General features: G+C 49.2%; 1 protein-coding gene and 1 non-coding gene across 4 annotated transcripts; one reads left to right on the forward strand and one right to left on the reverse strand.

Moving 5' to 3' along the window:
- The first annotated feature begins 432 nt into the window (after window positions 1-432).
- vash2 (vasohibin 2) lies at window positions 433-20,200 on the forward strand. 3 transcript variants are annotated; one of them, XM_086189399.1, is made up of 9 exons: window positions 433-598; window positions 2,281-2,711; window positions 6,622-6,710; window positions 6,844-6,900; window positions 8,135-8,209; window positions 11,727-11,964; window positions 12,039-12,182; window positions 14,501-14,619; window positions 15,942-20,200. In XM_086189399.1, the coding sequence occupies exons 2-9, from the start codon at window positions 2,391-2,393 to the stop codon at window positions 16,009-16,011; spliced, it is 1,113 nt and encodes a 370-aa protein (XP_086045525.1). In that variant the 5' UTR covers window positions 433-598; window positions 2,281-2,390; the 3' UTR covers window positions 16,012-20,200. The 3 variants fall into 3 exon arrangements, with proteins under 3 accessions (XP_086045525.1, XP_086045527.1, XP_086045526.1); XM_086189401.1 differs by having other exon boundaries at window positions 456-572; XM_086189400.1 differs by lacking the exon at window positions 433-598 and adding an exon at window positions 926-1,107.
- Window positions 9,110-9,182, reverse strand: trnat-ugu (transfer RNA threonine (anticodon UGU)). The gene has a single exon. It is a non-coding gene; the product is annotated as a tRNA-Thr (tRNA).
- Window positions 20,201-20,458: the final 258 nt, after the last annotated feature.

The following is a 20,458-nucleotide window of genomic DNA, read 5'->3' on the forward strand; positions in this document are numbered from 1 at the left end:
GACAGTGCTAGTGTGCCATATATGGTTGTGTCAGAACTATGATAAATGTGTCGTAACGGCTGCTGTCAGACCCGTGGCTGTGCCGGGATGGAGGGATGAGTGCTGCCAGTGTTTGTGTGTCAGTTGTAAAATAAAGCTTTTGTATAATTGTGTTTTGAAAAATGTCTCCAGTTTACACGTAAATAATGTTTACAGTTACACGTGCGAAGAACGTTTAACAAAACGCACAAAATGTGAAATATCAACAGTTGCGACAAGCGGCAGAAAATCACATTTGTTGCAGATCCATCACTTGTTGACGCCTTCGCCCACTAAAATCCACCAATCAGAGAGCAGCGTTAGTTCCAAATATGGAAGAGCAGCCACTACGTCCCGCCCCTCTTTGTTGCCTCGACCAATCAGAGGCCGCCGAGCGTTGGCGTACGCTCCACAGAGAGATCCTGGGCAGCAGCCGCTCGCGCCGCCGGATCCCAGATAGTTGAAGATGCCAGGAAGGGAAGCGGGATCTTTGTTCAGCTCCACGCGGGATTTCCTGGGAAGAGCGCTGCTGCTGCTGCTGCTGATGGCGGACGGTGAGGAGGAGGAGCGCACAGGCGAGGTAACGCTCCAGCAGCGGGGCTGTGGTGGGAGGCGGCGGGCCCCGCAGTGGACTGACTCGAGCGAGGACCAGCGTCCGCTAGCTAGCGAGAAAGCAGCAGGACTTCCGGTTAACATTTTCAAACTGTAGGTCGAAAACAGCAGGAAAAGTTTCGAGTGCGTTGCCGTCAGCTGATCTGTGTCTGTGAAAGCTCCCCGTCAAAGACCTGATGTATTTATCCTCACACTTTGACTATTCCTACATTCTGTTAGTAATATTTTGAAGGGGCGGTTTTACTTTGAAGCTGCGGTAGCTTCTTTTCCGGTCTCCCAGCAGTTGGTAGCCATTAGCTTGACTCGCACAAGAAAGGGATGAAGTTACAAAGCTCTGAGCCAAAACAAGACTTTCCCCCAGCCTGGAGTGGACATCAGCGGCTGCCTATGAATGGGACCTTCCTCGGCTCCGGGGGGGGGGGGGGTTCGAATCAACTGCCCTCTAAACCGGAAGCTCCGTCGTTTGTCTGATACACGGTACGATTGTGTTAACCCAGGGGGTTTCAGTGGAGGTCGATCGGCTGATGTCGACATGAACCTGTTTTTGAGGCGTTCTCCTACTTAGTTAATTTCCTTTATACTGCCGAGGACATAAAGGAGAGCAACACCATCACGAGTCCATGCATTATTACACAGTTAGGACCCTTCAACAAGCAGATATCGGATTTTCTGGCCGATATCCTAATCGTTTTATCTCTGATTTGTCAGATATTCACCAATGTCGATATTATCTGTATAAAAATATCTGTCGATGATATTCAGATTTGATGAAAAGTTGGCAGAATTTGGAATCTTGCTTTTTCTTTCCAAAACATTAAAAATAAAAGCCACCCTGAACCGATGTTCTCACCAGGTGTTGCCTTCCTGACATGCATGTATTGACCCATGGAGCTCAGCTGGCTGTCCCCTGGCTGCTCTGAGAGTGCACAGCACCCAACGTACACATCGCAACAGACTGCTTCAAATGTACATCTCCTTTTACTCTCATGATATTTGCAGAGTTGCACGCTTGGACACCGTTACTGAACACGCCAACTCAGCTGCTGATGCCGATGACATCATTGCCTGTCCTTTAATAATCACGTTGCTATTATCAGTATCAACACTGTTTTTCCGCGTCAGTGCTTCATCTATTGCTTCCATTTTCTCTGCCATATGTTTTTAGGATTATTGTTGGATTTCTGTACAGTAGAACTGTCGGTTGTCAGCTTTTAGCTCATTTCTTTTCCAAAGTAACAGAAGTTCGGATCCGTGGGTTTTTATTTCAGCAAAAAGTACCTGAAAATTCACGGGTTCCTCCAGGAGACTCTTCTGGGAACGGCGGATATGGTAGAAATGATTCGATGTTTGTTTTCCGATTAATGCCTTGCTTTATGAAAAATGGAACAAAAAGGCCAGGAAAGCACGTCTGCCAACGTGCTACTGTAGCGCTGACGCCGCCACCTCCTCACTTGTCTAGACTCTATTTGATCGATGTCAGGTTCCAGTTAACCGTACTGCTCATGCTAACGAGAACGCCTTCAATCCCCAATTCAATCACACTTCACTGGAAATGAAGGCTGGTTCCAAATATCGGCCTGCTTGATGACTACTGCTCGGTATCGGCCTGAATAATTGACATCTATAGACGGTCCATTGTGTCTCTTCCAGGTTGAACCTTGAAAATCAACATGCGCTGTTCCTGTCTGAGCAGCACGGAGACGCTCCTGTAGCTGGAGGAGAACCGCTCGCCCACGTTCCTTCTCCTCCTCCCGGGATCAATGACTGGACCCAACTCCCCGAGCCGGGCTGGCAATTCCCCCGCCAAGCTGAGCAGACACGGCCGCTCCAAGAGCACCAGCTCACACTGTCTCCTCCGCTGCAGCACCCAGGACGAGTCCTCCGCCTCCCCCCCGAACAATGGCTCCCAGTCTCCTGCAGAGGAAGAGGAGAAGGATGGAGGGGTTCTTTTCCACATCAACCGCACCGGGTTTCCCATCGAGAGCGTCACCTGGGAGAGGATGTGGTCCCACGTGGCCGTTGTGCACCCGGAGGGGCAGGAAATGGTTGACAGGATACGAAACGCTGCATACCTTCCAAAGGTAGACCGCTTGTCTATAGTTCATCGCACTTTTCACGAGGAAGTCTGTTGTCATGGACACAGTTACCATAGATCCCTCTTGGACGAACCCTGAACGAACCTCTCTACATCCTGGTACAGGAGTGTCCTCCTTTGAGTAGCGTATCAAGTTGTAGTTCCCGTTCGCGTCCTGAAGTACGCAAGGACGCTTGGCTGCTTCAGCTCCATGTTACTGAACAAAATAAGTTCCAGTTCAAGCCAATTCATCCAGCTGTGTTACTATACATGAATGATGAGGCCCCACCTTCAGAAACACTCCACTCCAGCAGATGATTGACAGGTGCACATCCTGACCTGATTGGTTGTTCGTCTAAGATCACGTCATCCTTCACAAAACCATTTGTGACTCACACTGTTCAACGTGAGCGTGGCAGGACTGAGGATGACACCTGAAAGGGTTAATGAAGCTATTTGTCATTAGCACGACTGTAAGAAGTTCACACCTGTGTCACATTTTAGGTGTTGGTGTCAACCTGTGTTCACACGCAGGGGTGAGCGCTCGTGGTCTCACACACATATGCACTGTTTCCATGACAACAACAGGGCTGAACTGTCACACTGCCCCGTGATCTTCATTCTGCTGTGTTCCATTTGTCAGCAGCTGTGACTCACACGTCTGGGTGCAGGTCGGATGAAGCCTCTTGACTTTAATTAATCAATTCATTTGTAGTTTGATGAGTCCCAAAGATATGAAATGTTGCAGGTGTTTGATTTGCTATCGATCGGTCAATAGATGAATCTACTTTTGTCAGTACTGTCATGAAGATCAATGGAATGACACCCAGGGAGCGCAGGCCTGTGCTGAGGTCCCTGGCTGCTTGTTGTTGTTTACTTCATCTAATTGGCCATGTGGTCATTAGTGACCTGGTTGGCCAGCAGTGGTAACAGACGGGGGACACACACACACACACACACACACACACACACACAGCTGCACACACAGCTCACTCGCTTGTATCGCAGCAGCTGTTGGTGAGTTTGTGTTGCTGGATTGGTGACATGCAACCTGACTCTGGTGCTTGTGTGTGTTTGAGGTGTGAAAACAGGTTGTTGTCATGGAGAGAGTTGCTGTTCCACTGACCCAGACCTTTAGAGGAGGGAGAGCAGCCGTAGTCATCAGGACACATGGTGACACAAAAGGAAAAAGACCACCTTTATTCAGGAATTTGGATTCATATTAATCCAGATTTAGTAACGGTTCAGTTTTGGCTGCACAGGAACATTCATGTCTACTGTGTGTGTTGGTGTGTGCCTCTGTGCGTGGTTACAAGGGTTCTCCTAGTAGAATGGTTCCCTGCAGAAGGTGCTAAAGCTGGGAATGGGTGAGAGAGAGAGACAAAGATGGCTCCAGGGGACAGGGTGTCAGAAGAAAACAGAGGGCTGTTCGAAAGAAGAAGAGAGGGGAAGGTCAAAATGAAGAGATTTGGAAAAGAGGAGGGAGGAAGAAGGAGAGGAAATGATAAGAGAGGAGTAGGGAGGTGGAGAACAGGAAGGGAGATGGACAGATTAATTACCAGTCTAAACTGGGACCAGGAACTGGTGCTCTGTAGGCTGAACCCTTGATGAAGACATGTTTGGTGTGTGTCTGCGAGTACAGCAGGGAGCGCTTGTCAGACGCGTGGTTCTGTTCTCTGTACGTTCAAGACGTAGCTGCTTCTGTTGTCCGGCAGCTTGGTGGCCTCATTCACTGGGGAGGCAGGAGCCGCTGCAACCCACTGTCACATAACATCAGGTCTCATGGCCGCGTCATTCATGTCCCGCCGCAGCAGCTTCACTAGTTTATCGCTGCTAAAGTGCTGCAGTTAATGGCATCATAAAAAGGACATTTTCAGGGCATGTTTGCAGCTCAGCAGGTGGGTCCTACTCCAGGGTGCTCTGAGAGGGTGGGGGGTCCTCCGCTGGGACACTGGAAGCTTGGTGCATCTTAAATGGAGCATTTTTGTATGGAGGTTCTGAATGTGGTGGCAGCAGCAGAAATGAAGCAGCTCCTCAGAGGAGAGGATGATAAGAGCGAGGGATCACCACTCATCTCACTCCCCAACCCCGCAGGAAGCAGCTTTAGTGTGCGCGTGTGTGCGTGTGTGTGTGTGTGTGCGTGTGCGTGTGTTTGGCTGATGCCGCCAGGGTATTGAGCCTCAGTGAGGATTTCATTGCACGAGGGATTGGGGATTGTGGCAGCCTAGTAGGATGAGCGGTGCTCGCTAGGAGAGCTGGAACGCACCCCCAGCACACGAGACCTGATTGTTCCACTACGTTCAGAGGCGGAAGATTTCCTTTGCCTCCTTTTAGCGTTCGAGCGACCAGCATGGACAAGCAGCATGACAGCCCTGCTATGAGTTGCTGCTGCAACAAACTTGCAAATATGAGTGTTGTTGCTCCTCCCTCCCTCCGCCGTCTATTTCTACTCCGCTCGACCACCATGGTGTAAAACGTGTGGTCTTAAAGTCTTCTCTTCCTTTCAGGAATCCCAAGCTCACCTGGAACAATGAATGTCTCTTATTGTCCATTATCCTATGAGACAGACAAGAAGCTAGAGACTCTCGCTGGGGGGTCCGTCTTTGGGCTCAATTGGCAATCATTGATCCCCTAAAATGAAGCCTGTTCCTTTAACATTGGACTCCTACAGCAGTGGATTGTCACGAACTTGAACCTCGTAACATTCAGTTCAAAATGTCTCCACTCACATGTTTCATGGTGGAGGGAAACAATTCTAACCATCGTTTTAGCCTTGGACGGACAGGAGGGTGGAAGGGACCTGGCTCATCGGACCCCTGGCCTCCACGCTCCTCTGCTGCCGTCCTCTGATATGAATATCTGGACAGAGAACACAAGCCCACAGGAAGTGATAGAGCTGCTGCTGGTTCTCACTTCCTGCATGCTTGCTCACACACTCACCACCTGCTTGTGTGTCAGAGGAAGTGCTGGTTTTTGTTTGAGTGTGACTCACTCTTTGTGAGTGTGTTCTCGTGCTCCTGTTTAACCTCCGTTTCCTGTCTGAAGGGTCAACGTGAGCAGCAGCAGTGTTTCTCTCTCTGCCACCACAGGAACCACCAGTGGTGATGGGGGTGAGAGGGTGACGGGGGTCACACCACGACTGTCCTACTTGTGAAGAGCAACATTGTTGTTGGAGAACCATTTTTACGTCCCTGTGAGAATTAAACAGCCTTTAAAGGTTTTTCTTACCTCCACCAAGGAGCTCATCTTCTGGGTGGCACCAGACCGTCTCAGCTGTGGTCAGAACCTCCTTCAGAACCTGGTGACGTGTCACTGTCAAGACTGAGAGGTTCCCATGGCGAGGGGGCGGCCATGTTTGATATCTGACCATAGAACGGGAAGCTGTAGTACCTGGAGTCACATGGTCAGATCTTTGATGAGAGGCTGAAGACGTCCATTAGCTGAAACTCAGTCATAGCGCCACCTGGTGGTTACAGGAAGTAAACCTGACGGAACAAACATCCACACGACTGTTTTGTCTTTGCCTGATCGACAGAGACGTCACATACAGGAAGTGTGTGTTCTCTTGCGCCACCTGGTGGAGGCAGCAGCTGCTTCGTCATCTAACATACAGATATAATCAGTTTTAACCTTCCGCTTTCTCTACAGAACACACACACACATACACACACACACACTCACACACACACGCAGCTTTAAATCAACCCTCTCCATGTGAGAGTAGCGTAAAAAGTGAATATTTTCCAGTGTGTCAGCAGTGTTGTGAGCTCGAATGAGTCGCTGGGCAGATTTGTAACGATGGTATGAGGTGGTTTGGGGCTCTGAATGATACCACATGTTGTTTTGCTGGAAATGAGTGTGTAAAAACCTCAAATCTCTCTCTCTGTCTCTCTCTCTCTATCTCTCGCTCTCGCTAGCATTCTGTTCCCTCTGTCCCAACCTTCAAACCCTCCATGTCAGTGCCAGACTGGCTGGTGGCCATCCAGAACTACATGAAGGCCCTGCAGTATCCTTAAACACACATGTAGCTGGGCAGCGTGACGAGAGGCCGAGCTGTCAGCTGAGGGTGGCGCGGGTGAAGGAGCACGTCAGTGTCCTGGATACACAACACCTACAACTGTCCTTAACCTTCCTGTCAGATACAACCACACTGGAACGCAATTCTTTGAAATCAAGAAGAGCCGCCCTCTGTCTGGGTACGTCAAATAATTAGCAGAGCTGTGAATTGATTGGAGATACAATTGTCTCGTTGTAATTTTGGAGGGAGATCAAACATCCTTGAAGAAATGCATGAAAGTGTTTTGAGGGATATTTCACGCAAAAAGTGTGTTCTTACTTTCCAAACGCTCACCAGTTAACCTTATTATCTCGCTAAGATGTGGCAGGAAGAGCCAGCCACGTATATTTAGCTTGAAGCTAATGGAGGCTGCTGCTAACAGCAGCTAAACTGTTCAAACAAACCCTCATAGACAACATTTGATTTAAATGTGAAAGTGTGTGGATTCCTGAGCCTACAGCTGGATAAAGAGGAGCTGGATTATGGTGCTGGATTATGAGGTGCTTGTCGGGGGGGTGACAGAGGAATGAAGCTAACGTTTCGCAGGCGAAGTGGTAGCGTTGGAGGCTTCCTCCAGTTAGCCCCCTGCTAACATTAGTAATGATGAATAATTGAATCACGCAGCTTGTGCTTCTCTGAACGTGTAATCGATCAAATCAGGAGCGAGGCATCGTTTCACTCCTCTCTTTTATCCAGTCTGAAGGGCGGAAGCAGTTGCCCTGGACTAGCATGCGGAGGAGCCTCTGACTCCATGCTCTGTTCTACAGCTTTAAGACGTTCTGGGTTCAGGTCAGGAGGGCGCCACTGGCCCTCCGTCGTCCTGTGGTCAGGCTTCTATCTCAGTCTGGTTAAACCCAGGAGGGGAGAGTCGTCCCACTAAGGTGATGTTGATCCAATCAAACTCAAGCAGAGATTGTCTTTATGTTTTTGATGACTAATCAGCCAGTAGTTTGATGAAAGATCACCTGAGACCCCCCCCCCCCCCGCCAGATCAATCAAACTCATCATGTTACATCACAATAGAACCTTCGAGATGGACTGTAGCCTTTTCACGCCAGGCAGATTCATGGGTTGGTTTGGATGACATCAGAGAAATTGACTAAATCCTCCGGCTCCACTGCTGCACTGGGCATGGCTCCGCCCATCAGCCTGATGCAAGTGATGCTATTGGCTGAAATGTCATGTTTTCTCTTTTAGACCAACAAAGTGTGTTAGAGGTCCTCAGCTTGCACGTCAGATCATCTGTACATTTTTATTTCACCCTCCCACCTGTCCCTTTGTCTCTTCCACGCGGTCGGGGTGGATCATGTTCCTCCTCTCACCTTCCTCCACCCTGATGCTCCTCCTCCTCCACCTCTCTGCCCCTCCCCCAGGTTAATGGAGACCGCCCGAGAGATGATCCGGGAGTCGCTGCCAATCAAATGCCTCGAAGCTGTCATCTTAGGAATGTATCCTTTACACACGTGACAGTGTCATGATGTTGTTTTGCTCTGCTGTCCTCCACTACCGCCACCACCCTTTCCAGCTTTGACGGTTGCCTGGCAACAAGAACCCATTTCAGAGTTTAATCCCCCACCAAATATAGAGTCACATGAACTGAGTATTACTTGTCTCAACACATGTGGACGGGCACCTAGACTTGAGTTGGCTGTGAGGGCCGGTCCATGACATCATTGGAGCAGCCTCATGTGGTGGCAGACTCACGCCTCAAGCATGGACATTCCCACCGTAGAGATGCTTGATGTTTCCATTCTAGTTGGGCACATAAACGGATGCTTTTGCGGCAAAAAGGGAGCGAGAAAATGGAGGAACCTGAGCTGAACTGGAAGAATGTCAGTGGAGTCAGAGCTTTCCTGACTGATGTTTTCAACCATCAGCAGCCCAGCTTTTCTCCTGGCCTCCATACTGGTGAACAGTCCAAGTTGATAGTAACAGCTGCTGCACTGAGAGCTCAGGGGATGAGGGTGGGAGTGTACAAGTAATTCAGGTTGCAAATTGGATGTGAGTGTAAAGGTTGTGACAGTCTGGACGCTCGAGGTCCAGGCTGAGGGGCTGCGCTTTGTAGGATTTCGGCTTGTCAACACTTGAGAGCCTTCTGTGTCCTGAGGGTCCAGTTTCACGGTGATCTTTCTCTGGAGTGGCAGCTGACAGTGACCTCAGCTGGCGCCGGCGTCAGCAGCGGACGAGCTAAGAGACAACACAAAATAACAGTGATGAAAGGAGTTTGTGAGGAATGAGGACAAGGTTCTCTGTCCCTTTAACAACCTCTGATGTGTATCAGTGGGAGCGGTGTATTTGTGCAGCGTCACCATTCACCAGGCACTGAGGTCACACACTGAAAAGGAGTCAGGCCCCAGTGAGAATCGAACTCACGACCCCTGGTTTACAAGACCAGTGCTCTAACCACTGAGCTATGAGGCCACACCTGCAGCTGGGAGCGACTGACCGGTGCTGAACATGTGTGTGAATACCAACCACCCAAACCAGGTCCTCTGCCAGTGAGTCGCAACCCCGTGTGTGTGTGTGTGTGTGTGTGTGTGTGTGTGTGTGTGTGTGTGTGTGTGTGTGTGTGTGTGTGTGTACAGAAATGAATTTCTTTTGAAGTCACAGTCTCTTGTTGGCTCATTCTTCACATCAGACAGAGCTGTGATGAAGAGGGTCGTCTGTCTCTGTCTGTTTGTCCGTCTGTCTCTGTCCGTCTGTCTGTCTGTCCGTCTGACCCAGTTCCCCTTGTTAAAGGAGCATTCCAACTTTTAGAGCAAGTCTCTGATTGTTGATCACGCCCAGGCCCGACCCTCCTCCTCTCCCCTGCTGCATAGGGAGCTGAACCCCACGCTAGTTAGCTTAGCACAGTGAATGGTAGTGGGTGGGAAGTGTTAGCATAGCACCATCAAAATGAATCAAATAGACCCCCTGAACTGTCCTCGACTGCAGTTATGTAACACAAGTTGTGTGTTTGGCTTTTTCTGAGTTTAGCTTTTTTTTTTGAAGAGCCCAATGTTGAATTAATCAGGAGCTGAAGACATTTTGTAACTTTATTTTTTCTAAAATAGAACGCCAATAAACTGGAGAATGTTGACGTGTTCCTGTGTCTTAACGATGTCGGTGTGGTGTAGCAGTTATGTTACATAAATGGAGATATTTGTCGTAGTACTGGAACTGTGTTCATATCAGGTCCCAGGGGCCACTGTGAGACGATGCTGGAGCTGAAGCTATTATTACCACCTTTTGGGGGGGGGGGACTGATGATGCAGCATGTGACTCTTGGCACATAAAGAGGATTTTATGCTGTTTCGAGTATTTTCTTATCTGGGATCTTGCAGCTTTGAAACTGAGAGTGAAGGAGACTGTAATAAGAAGCTGGGGGGAGGGGGGGCTCTGCTCCCAGCTCTGCTCCCAGCTCTGCTCCCAGCTCTGCTCCCAGCTCTGCTCCCAGCTCTGCTCCCAGCTCTGCCTGAATAGAACAGCAAAGTATTACATGTGAATTCTCTAATGTTCCACCAGATCATGTATGACACACTGCAGGCCTGGTCTCAACTGCTGAAATCTTCATTTTGCTCACCCAAAACTGAGATACTGGATATATTGTGGTCAGTTCTCTCATCATGGTTCCTATGGCAACCACTATCAGTGACACCAAGAAAGAGAGGATTAGAGAGAGAGAGAGAGAGAGAGAGAGAGAGAGTGTTTGATGAAGCGTTGAACAGCAGGACAGTGACAGATTTGACCTCTGGTGAGTAAAGATGTGATGCTGTTGGGTGAGGAGGTGGTGGTGGTGGGGGGGTGGGGGGGTGGGGGGGTGGGGGGGTTATCCTATTATCTCACCCAACTTCTAGATGTTGTCATGGTGTGATTTCCTTTCCCAAACAACATTGTTGTTATAAATCTAATAAAGCAGTTTAAGAATGAGTTCTAAAACTTGCAACTTAGTTCTCGTAGCAGAACGTCCGGGTCCCTGGTGTTAAAAACCTGGGCTGCTAACAAGAGTCTGAAGGAGCCTGCAGAGGTCATGGAGGTCATTAAAGGTCATCAGGGGGAACACAAGAAGCCTGAAGCTTAGTGGTGGTGACCTTGAAGTCATGTGACCCTCGTGTAGCTCCATCATAGGCTAACATTAGCTTAGCACTGCTAACGTAGCATCCAGGGAAGATGATCTTGATGAACTCAACCTGGAAGTCTCATTGGCTGTTGGTGTAGGAGCCATGGAAATGAATCTGCACACTTCCTCCCTGACATGACCACTTCTTGTAGAACTGTGCTGATAATTCATTGCTAACACTTAGCTGGAATTCCTTGCAGCTAGCAGGTAGCCCATCAGTGTCAGCTAGTTTCTAGCCTGCTGAGATCTGGCCTCGTTAATCCCACCAACACCCACAGAAACACACTAGTGCGTGTGTGTGTGTGTGTGTGTGTGTGTGTGTGTGTGTGTGTGTGTGTGTGTTCCTGTGCACACATTAAGATGTCCAGGTTGGGCAGCAGTTTACGAATATTTGATCTAAACAAGGCGTCGTGCTGGTGTACCGGCTGCTCCAGTGACAGACTGACACTCAGTGACTTCTGTGGGAGGAAGCGAGCAGATGGTTGGTTTAGGTGTGTGTGTGTGTGCGTGCGTGCGCGTGTGTGTGTGTGTGTGTGCGTGCGCGCGCGTGCGCGTTGGGGGGACTTCATGTAGTGTTCCAGCAGCATGAAAACTGACTAAATATAGACCTCAGCTTTCATTTCACTTTTATGTTTTTATCCGTCTGGTTTGTAGAACGGATCCAGGAAGAACCCACAGAATCTTAGAATCAGATGAGTCATTGCGCCACCTGGTGATAAGAGGAAATGACCTGTTTTCTCCACTCTGATGTCACCCTAGACGGTTGACCAGATCAGCAAAGATGTGGTCAGAAGTTGAGCCTGGCTGTAGTCTGATGCTAAGCTCCCGTCCCTCCAGATGCTCCTTAACACTTCTGCCTCGTCCAGCTACCTGACCAACGGCCTGACGTCTCTTGAGAGGTTCCCCATCAGTTTCAAGACCCAGTTTTCGGGTCACTGCTTCCACCATGTCGTGCTGGGCGTGTACTGCAACGGCCGCTACGGCTCGCTGGGCATGAGCCGCCGCCAGGACCTGATGGACAAGCCACTGACGCACCGCACGCTGGGAGAGCTGGTCGCCGAGTTCGAGAGCTCCTACAAGCGATACCAGCACACCCTGAAGAAGGTGTGAGGGAGTGAAGGCCAGACGAGAAATTCTCACTGTAGAATCTTGTGTGACTTGAACCCTCCTCTCGCCAGGTGAAGATCGGCCTGTACGTGCCTCATGACCCCCACGTCTTCCAGCCAATCGAGTGGAAGCATTTGGTGCTAAACGTGGCGCGACTGGGAGCTCAGGAGATGAGGAAGGAGCTGGAGAAGCATGGGCGGGACATGAGGATGAAGGTTGGCGCATGCGCACACACACACACACACACACACACACACAAACAGAAAGAGACAATATGAACATGAGGTTTTCTGAGAGGAGAGCTAAACACACATGACCTTCCTCTTTGGAGAACTTCTGTGTAAACAGAGTGAATAAACACAGTGAGACTTGGTTCTGATGGCTGGACGAGCCGGCCTGGTGAGCAGCGCTCAGGCCCGTCCTGCCTGGAGGGGAGGGGTCACGCTGGCGTTTGTTCTGAGACTGAACGAAGGCGACGCCTTTACTATAATTTTCCACGAGAGCAGAAATGGAAGCAGTTTCCTCTGAGCTGAGCACTGAATCTAACCTGACAGAAGTATTTAGGCCATGACAGGAAAGCATGTGTGCGCGCCAGAGAGGAGACGTACGGAGGCCTGGAGGGGCCACAGAGACAGAAACGTGCATTCTGTGGAAATGGAAAGTGGGGGAACGATCAAGAGCCTCAAAAAAGTTAACAAGTTCAATCATGTGTGACCACAAGACTTTGACTGGTGGACAACCTCTGCGTTGTGGCCACAAAATTAATGAAATTTAGGGAAGTTTTTCTCTCCCTGTGGCGTCCAAGTCATCTCCATGATGGTGGTGTGTGAGAGTGTAGTTGTGAGGGAGATGCTGGTGTTATGATGAGATCTGATTTGGAATGCATGTCAGTGAGATATGTAGGTCAGTGGTTTAGCAGCTGTGCCCCACGCACACACACACACACACACACAGAAACAAACAATGGGGGGTGTCAGCTGTGAGGGTTTTTGGGAGAATGTGCTGTAATCTCTGACAGACTCAAGAGAATTGGAATGCATTAGAAATACACATCTGTGTGTGTGTGAGAGAGAGATTGGTTGTCTGGTGGGTTGAGGTCTGGCTCAGCTCAGGTTAGCTTTAGCATAGCGAAGCAGCTATAGAATTACTGGAGGAGAGATTTGGTAAATGGACTCAGTTTATAGAGCGCTTCTCTACCTCAGCGGCACTCCAAGCTCTTCACAGTGTCGTCTCATTCACCCGTTCACTCACTGATGGTGAGGCTGCCATGCAAGGCACCAACCTGCTCATCAGGAGCAATTATGGGTTCAGTGTCTTGCTCAAGGACACTTGGACATGGTCACCGGGGTCCAGGATCGAACCAGCGACCCTTCGGTTGCTAGACGGCCACTCTACCCCTGAGCCACGCCACCCGTAAGATTTCAGTTAACAGAGGAGGGAATCAGAACTGGGGCTTAAATATAACCCTTCCTGAGGTCACCTGATCTTTGTCTCTGGTCATACGTGACGTTACAAACACTCAGTGGCGCCTCCTCTCAGGGGGGTACCACTACTCCCCCTCACCATGTTCTCATCGGGTGCTGCGTCTGTGTGGTCGAGAACATCCAGCATCCACAGTCTCTTGGGATTTCTTTATCCACTGGTTTGACCCGACACCAAGCAGGTAGAACCATGAAATTGGCGTTGGTGTAAATTGAGTTTAACCAGGCAGTAACTTGAGGCAGCAAACACACCTGAACCCACCCGACACAGAGCAACATGCCGGTGGCTCAGCGCTCCTGCTGACGGCTCCATGAAAGCCTCAGCCTCCTCCACGTGCCACAGCAGGGTCTCCAAACTCATCTCTGACTGTCACACACACACACACACACACACACACACACACACACACACACACACACACACACACACACAGTTGTTTTGTTTGTTGTGGTTTGTTTTGGTCCCTGCGGCTTAACAGCAGCAGTCCTGCTGCAGGAAGTCAGAGCACTGCAGCAGCGTGTGAGTCGGGTCGCTTCCTTCTACACAGTCTGGGTTCAGAACCTCACCGGCGCTACACCGAGTTAGTGGCTCGTTAGTCAGTCAGTCAGGCATTTAGGTAGTTAGGAGGAGTCCTTTCCAATGCCCCCCCAAAACACGCTAACATCTGCGGTGAGAAATGGTTTAACCAGCTTTCAGTCACAGGTCACATGACCCTGCAGCAGAGTGGAGACTGGAGTCTCAGACTGGGACTTTGAGGCACACTCACATGTGACTTGGACTTCGGGACTTGAGGTGAAGGAACTCTGATGAGCTGACTGTGGTTCCCTCCGTCACGTGTCGGCTTGCTCATCTGTCGGGTGGGCGTGGCCTCAGAGACGCTGCAGCAGCCCAACCATGGCGTGCAACAGCGCACCTGCGCCATTGGACAACTTTTGGTCCCAAAATGTTTAAACCAATCAAACAACAGAGATGCTGCACGCCGAGCCGCAGACTTCAGGGTCAAATGTCTCTTGAATAAGAATTTGTTTTCCTTTCAATTTTTGTTCATCAGATCCTGAAGTCCTCCAGCGCCCAGTCACCAATCAAGGAGCGAAGCCGTGGGAAGTCCTTATCGCCACGCCGCCGTCAGAGCAGCCCCCAGCGACGCCTCCCGCACCGCAGAGACAAATCGTACGTTTTTACAGGCTCAACAATTTGAAGCTTCAGTCGCAGCACTTGGTCCTCTAACGCTTTGATTTGAGCTCAAAAATCAAACAAAGTTTGAGGCGGATCAGTGTGAGTGAGTTCTTCAAGAATAGTGACAAACACAAGGTTCTTAATCTCCGCTCCAAGTTGGTGGATCCCCGATCCTCCAGCTGGATTAAGGAGACCTGGATTAGACCAGACGACCTGGAGAGTTTGCTAGTCGGTTTAGCTGCTGTTAGCCGTCAGTCTCCGTTAGCTTCAAGCTAAATATACGTGGCTGGTTCTTCCTTCACTAAGAAGTGATGCAGGGAGGAAAAACGTCTCAGTGAGCTGAAAGCTCCTGTTAGGGAGTACTTGGAAGGAAAAATACACTTTTTGGCTGAAGTATCACTCTTCATGGGAGTAACTCTTAGAGTCGACAGAAAACAGCACACGGTGTAGTAACTTACAGTAAATTCAAGAATGTGGTGAACTTGGTGGTAGGAATGGAACTCTGAGGTTTGAGAAATGAGGTGACTCACAGGTCAGGTTTCAGAGAATTGTTGACCTACATACACACACACACACACACACGCACTGGATGCTAGTGTGTTTGTGTGCCGTCAGCTGTGTGGTGAGATGTAACACAATCTGAATTGGACAACAGCTGCAGCTCAGCCGCACTGCAGTCATCTCTCTCTCTCACACACACACACGCACAACACACACAGTGCACCAGGATTAGTGACACTCGCGGTGATGCCAGCTGACGTGGCGGCACCACCGCGACCTTGCCTCTGAGCGGCTCTGGCAGGTTTCAGTGAAGCGATCAGCAGCTGAACTTTTATCAGATCTGTACAGAATGATCAAGTTGAGCTCAGATACAAAACTCCATCGCCTGAATTCTCTTCAGCGTTCCGTCGTCCTTCTGTAGGAGGTTGAGCCGAACGCTCAGGCAGCAGCAACATCCGACAGTCCAACGTGCCACTTACAGCTCCAGCACTGTTATTAACCCTGAAGACGAGGCCGCCACTGCAGAGGAGGCGCGCTAACAACGGTGCCGTCAAAACACCGACAAGTTTAAGGGGTGATGGGTTTAGAGGGTGCAGGAAGGAAGAATCAAACCTGGGGGGGCGTGAAGGCGACCCCCCGCTGTGGGATATGTTTGTCCTCTCTGCGGCGATCTTCTGCGCCGTATTTAGAGATATATGTGGTCCTTACAAACAAATGTATTGGACATCGTCCCCTTGGCTCATTCTGGGTTCCATTATGAATCCTGACACTTTTCACTGGGTTAGTAAGCTGTAATCTGCTCTGTGCTCCGTCAGGCCAGCGGCGGTGGAGAGGAAACCCCCCGAGCTCAGCACTCTCAGCGACGGCTATCAGATCCGCATCTGAGGTTGTTCCAGCACAAGACGAGGAGGACGGGGAACAGCACAGGGTTCTCCGGGCTCCTGGAGGAGTTCGTCTCTGACGGAACGTTTTGAACCCTTGGAGGTGTTGTCATGTCGTCAAAGCCCTTGTGAATCAGGAGCGGCATCGCTGGCGGGCCATCAGTCAAACTTCAATACTGCAAAAATTTACATGGTGACTCAGCGCTTGTAAGAGTTCAGAGGACTGAGGAGAACATAGTATTAGTAGTATTCATAGTATTAGGATTTGTTAATACAAACTTTCTCAGACGAGTCACTGTCAAAACCTTTGAACATCTGAAAGAACAAAACGAAGAGTCTTTCTCTGTGGTTCAGGCACGTTTTAGTGAAACGATCTTCACATTTACAGCACAAGTTTACATTTGTCAGGGACGCCAGTCGCACCAACACGAGCTGAAGCAGCAGACATGAAGACGGCGTCACCTGATACACAGGTGTCGCTGTCACTGAACTCCCACACGCCCATTTCAGTGGAAGCGTCTTAATGTCCTACGTCCCCAGAGACAGACAAGAAGACAGAGACCCTAGCGACCCTACTGTTGGACGAACCAGCATCCTGGACCTGAGCTAGCTGATGCTAACACTTTCCATCCACTACCATTCATTATGCTAAGCTAACTAGTGTGGCTTTCAGCTCCCAAGAGAAGGTCTCTGTCTTCTTGTCTGACTCTGGAGACGATGGACAATACTTCTCTAAAAAAAATGGTGCGTTCCTTTAAATAAAAACATAATTAGAGGACAGCTGATGTACTTACAGATGATGTCACGTTTTGATGTTTGAGTGACAGTTACCATCAACCTTGCTGAGCCAGCAGCCATGACTTTAGTGGACCCTCCTATGCAGATTTCATTGATAGACGGTGAGGCCAGAATGAGGATGAAGGAGAGGACGATGGATGACATCCCTGAGGAAGTCAAAGACCTGGAGTCAAGAGAGGATGAGAGAGGAAGATGAGGAGACAATGCCAAGGTCATGACAGCGAGGCGGCCGAGCTCCCGCCTCCTCCTCTCCAGCCCTCTGTTCACTCAGGACTGAAACTTTCCAGAGCATCGCAAATTGAACCTTTTTTTAAGAAGGAAAATGTTTGTGAGTTGGTCGTGTCAGCCACGTATTATTCGGAGGATGTCCCGATCAGACAGGCGGCGACGCCTCACAAAGGCTCCATTCATAAGGCAGCGAGATGGTGAGACTCAGCCGGCGGTCAGCAGACACTGAGGCCGCTCAGGACCGGGAGCCTGAGGAGGGGACAACACTCACTTCAGAACTTTTTGATGATTCATCCATCACGTAATGAGAACGCTAACTTTTTGGGGAATTTGCTCCCCAGAGTCAGACATGAAGACAGAGACCCTTCTCTAGGAGCAGCTAGTTAGCTTAGCACAGTGAATGGTTGTGGATGGGAAGTGTTAGCATCCACCACTGCTAGTCTGTAAGAATGTTTCCATCCGGTAGAATGAATCTTGTACAGAAATCCTGAGGGAACCAGGTACGCTCTCACAGCCTGAGCCGTCCTGTAGCTCGGTGAAGCTTCAGTACCAAGTGGCCTAAGTACATCCAGTACTTCATGTACTCCTTCATACCTGTATGTACTATATTCTCCTGTTAATGCCTTTGATGAAAGAGAAGCTCGAAATCTGATGTCAGGATCATAAGATTTTAGGTTAATTTTACACTTTGTGGTGCAAACAAAAACAAGTGACAACGGGAATATCACATATCAAAGCCAGAGATGAAGCAGTGTTCATTCCATGTGTGTACATTTAAACATGTTAACCACATCCATGTACACGTGAACCCTTGAGAGTGCGCCTCAGCCGTCTGCAGTCTGGGGAGTTGGAGGAATGTAGATCAGAACTCTCAAGCGTCACCTTGAGTCAGAAGCAAAAACTCAACGGATATTCAGCAGTTTGCCTTCGGGACACATGAACACTCGGACCAGTCGAGTTCCCCTGAAGGATCGACGGGGGGAAAACTTGAGCTGCACCAGGCAATGGCGTTGGACCGCAGGAGGGGGAGGCGTCACGGCACCAGACAGAAGAGCGTTTTCATCGGTGCTTACGAACCCTCGTCAAGGCACACATGCAGATGATGCACTGAACATCCCGCTGATGCTCTCACACCTTCACGTTTATGTGTCACACTCATACAATCGTACACCATCTACACCGGAGGCCTGTCGTCATGGGAACCAGTGGTGTACAGATCAGCGCGGGAATGAGTCCTCAAACCAGCAAATAAGAGTTGGCCTCGCTGAACGTTCAGTTCCCTCGTGTCCGAGTCAATGAAGATGTTCTGCGACGTCAGTAGATACCACGCTAGGGATGCTAACTTCCTGTTGGACTACAAAAATACCTCACCCAGACATGTTGACTTCCTGTTGGTCTACATATTACCCTGCAGCGCACGACACAGCAATGATGTGCTGACAAAAACTGTCACTAATGTCATTGTTGGTTCCATTCTGTGTGTCAGATCGTTGTGTGATGGTGAATTCAGATTTTGTTGAACGGGTCTCCATTTTGTTGCCAACTGACGTTTAATTTGAGCTTTTCCTGTGGTTCAAGAAAGTTCTGCACGCGCTGCATCAGCCAGCGAGGGGGTGACATGAAACGAAAATCCTAGTCTTCCACCATGGAGGAAGGAGACTCGATCTAAACAAGACTCACTCGCGTGGCCAACGTCGAGTCCAGTTGCGCCACGCGGCAAGACGCTTCTGGAGTTTGACGCCGCCACTTCTGAAAGTGAAACCCGGGAGTTTTCGTCTGAGCCGTGCTCACGGTTCAAGGTGCTGAGAGAAGGACGCTGATCTCATGTTCCTGAGGTTCTGTTACGTCTTCAAGTCGGACCCTAACCAGCAGTTCCATGCTCCTACAAGCCACGGCGGTTGATATTCCTTCACGTACACAAGAAGCACAAAGCGTCTTTGCGTCTCAAGTATTCAGCGTTGATCAGAACTGATTCATTGTCTCGCTGAGACGTGCATCAGAGTTCTCAGGATGGACTTTTGATGACTTTCTGACTGAAGTTCATGTATTTTTGGAACTGTTGAACCAGAGACTTTTCTCTACAGTCACCAAATCTGGATGAAAGACTTGTGGGTTTTCATGGACTCAAACAAACCCTGGAACCATGAAAGTGGGCGGAGCAGCAGACACGGGTTGACGAATGTTGGGTTTTTGTATTTCTTTTTTCTTGAATCTTTTGTTTTTCATTGTGATATTTGAGTTTGATACATTGATTGTATGTTAAGATTTCAATGAGACGTATTTGTTGAAACATTTTTTAGGCCTTTGATTCGTCTCAAGTGCTGGTTCCTCAACTTTACTGTAAAACGTGTTACACTCACTTCTTAAGGGGACACGCCCACTTACAGTTCAACTCACTTATTGTCCATCGTCCCCAGAGACAGACAAGGAGACAGAGCCCCTCCTCCAATTAGCTTAGCACAATGAATGGTAGTGGGTGGGAAGTGTTAGCATGACTCTTAACTGAAATAGATCAGGGACTTCCCCTAAAAGTTGGCGTGTTCCTAAATAATTAATGGGGCGTCTTTAAAGACACAAAGTTTGCAGTTGTCATCTGACATCATTTCCTGTCGCTAACACGTTTAAACCAAAAAGTGTTGCTAATCAGTGACATCAGAAGTGCCCTGTTGCATGTGACCATGAACAGATTAACAAATTTAACTTTTTTTTGGACCAAAAACAAAAAAAAAGCTTTGTGTGTTATGATTCAGTCGCAGCTGCAAAACTGACAAAACAAAGATAATTTTGAATTTTTGAAGCCGACCCAACTCCAGATGTGAGGGGCGTGGCTGGAGCCTCGCCAGCGTTCCTGAGGAATGTCCTTCAGTCCCCATCTTTGTTGTGCTCAAAGGTTTCTTGTGTTTTCATGCAAGTTCGTTTCCACTGTGACGGTGATTCCAGTCATCACGAACGTCGACCTGTGGAGGTGTTGTGTGTAAGTGTGTGTGTGTAAGTGTGTGTTTTTTACTATGGAAACAAGGGACGGAGGGGTCATGACCCAGCGAGGTGGTGGTGATGAGGATGATGACGATGGTGAAGGTTTCCTACTGTTACCGTGCCAGTGGTTTGGTTTGACCAGCAACTGCAGCAGCATGTCCTCTTTTAATAAAAGATCTATGTTTTTGAAGACGCCACCTCGTCTTTGAGCTCCCATGATTGATTGATTGATGGATCGATCGTTGATTGGTTGGAGGTTGCTGACAACTCATGAACGCAGAATGGAATGAAAAGGTGAATTTCTGTAAAGAAGGAAGGAAGGAAACATGGAGGATATTCAGAGTCTTTGATTTTCAGCTGCTTAAATGTACAGCAAAGAAGGAGCTGCAGGGAAGCACACACACACACACACACACACACACACACACACACACGCGTGCATGCCTGGT

Source organism: Aulostomus chinensis, chromosome 20 (assembly GCF_037954235.1).
Source record: "Aulostomus chinensis isolate RoL2024-O1b breed Wild chromosome 20, RoL_Achi_v1.0, whole genome shotgun sequence".
In the NCBI taxonomy this organism is placed as follows: Eukaryota; Metazoa; Chordata; class Actinopteri; order Syngnathiformes; family Aulostomidae; genus Aulostomus; species Aulostomus chinensis.

Excerpts from the sequence above, each read along its gene's own strand:
- vash2 (XM_086189399.1), top strand. The coding sequence starts at position 2,391 with ATGACTGGACCCAACTCCCCGAGCCGGGCTGGCAATTCCCCCGCCAAG. Across the intron at positions 8,210-11,726 it reads GAAGCTGTCATCTTAGGAAT|CTACCTGACCAACGGCCTGA; the intron begins GTATCCTTTACA and ends TGCCTCGTCCAG. Across the intron at positions 14,620-15,941 it reads CCGCACCGCAGAGACAAATC|GCCAGCGGCGGTGGAGAGGA; the intron begins GTACGTTTTTAC and ends GTGCTCCGTCAG.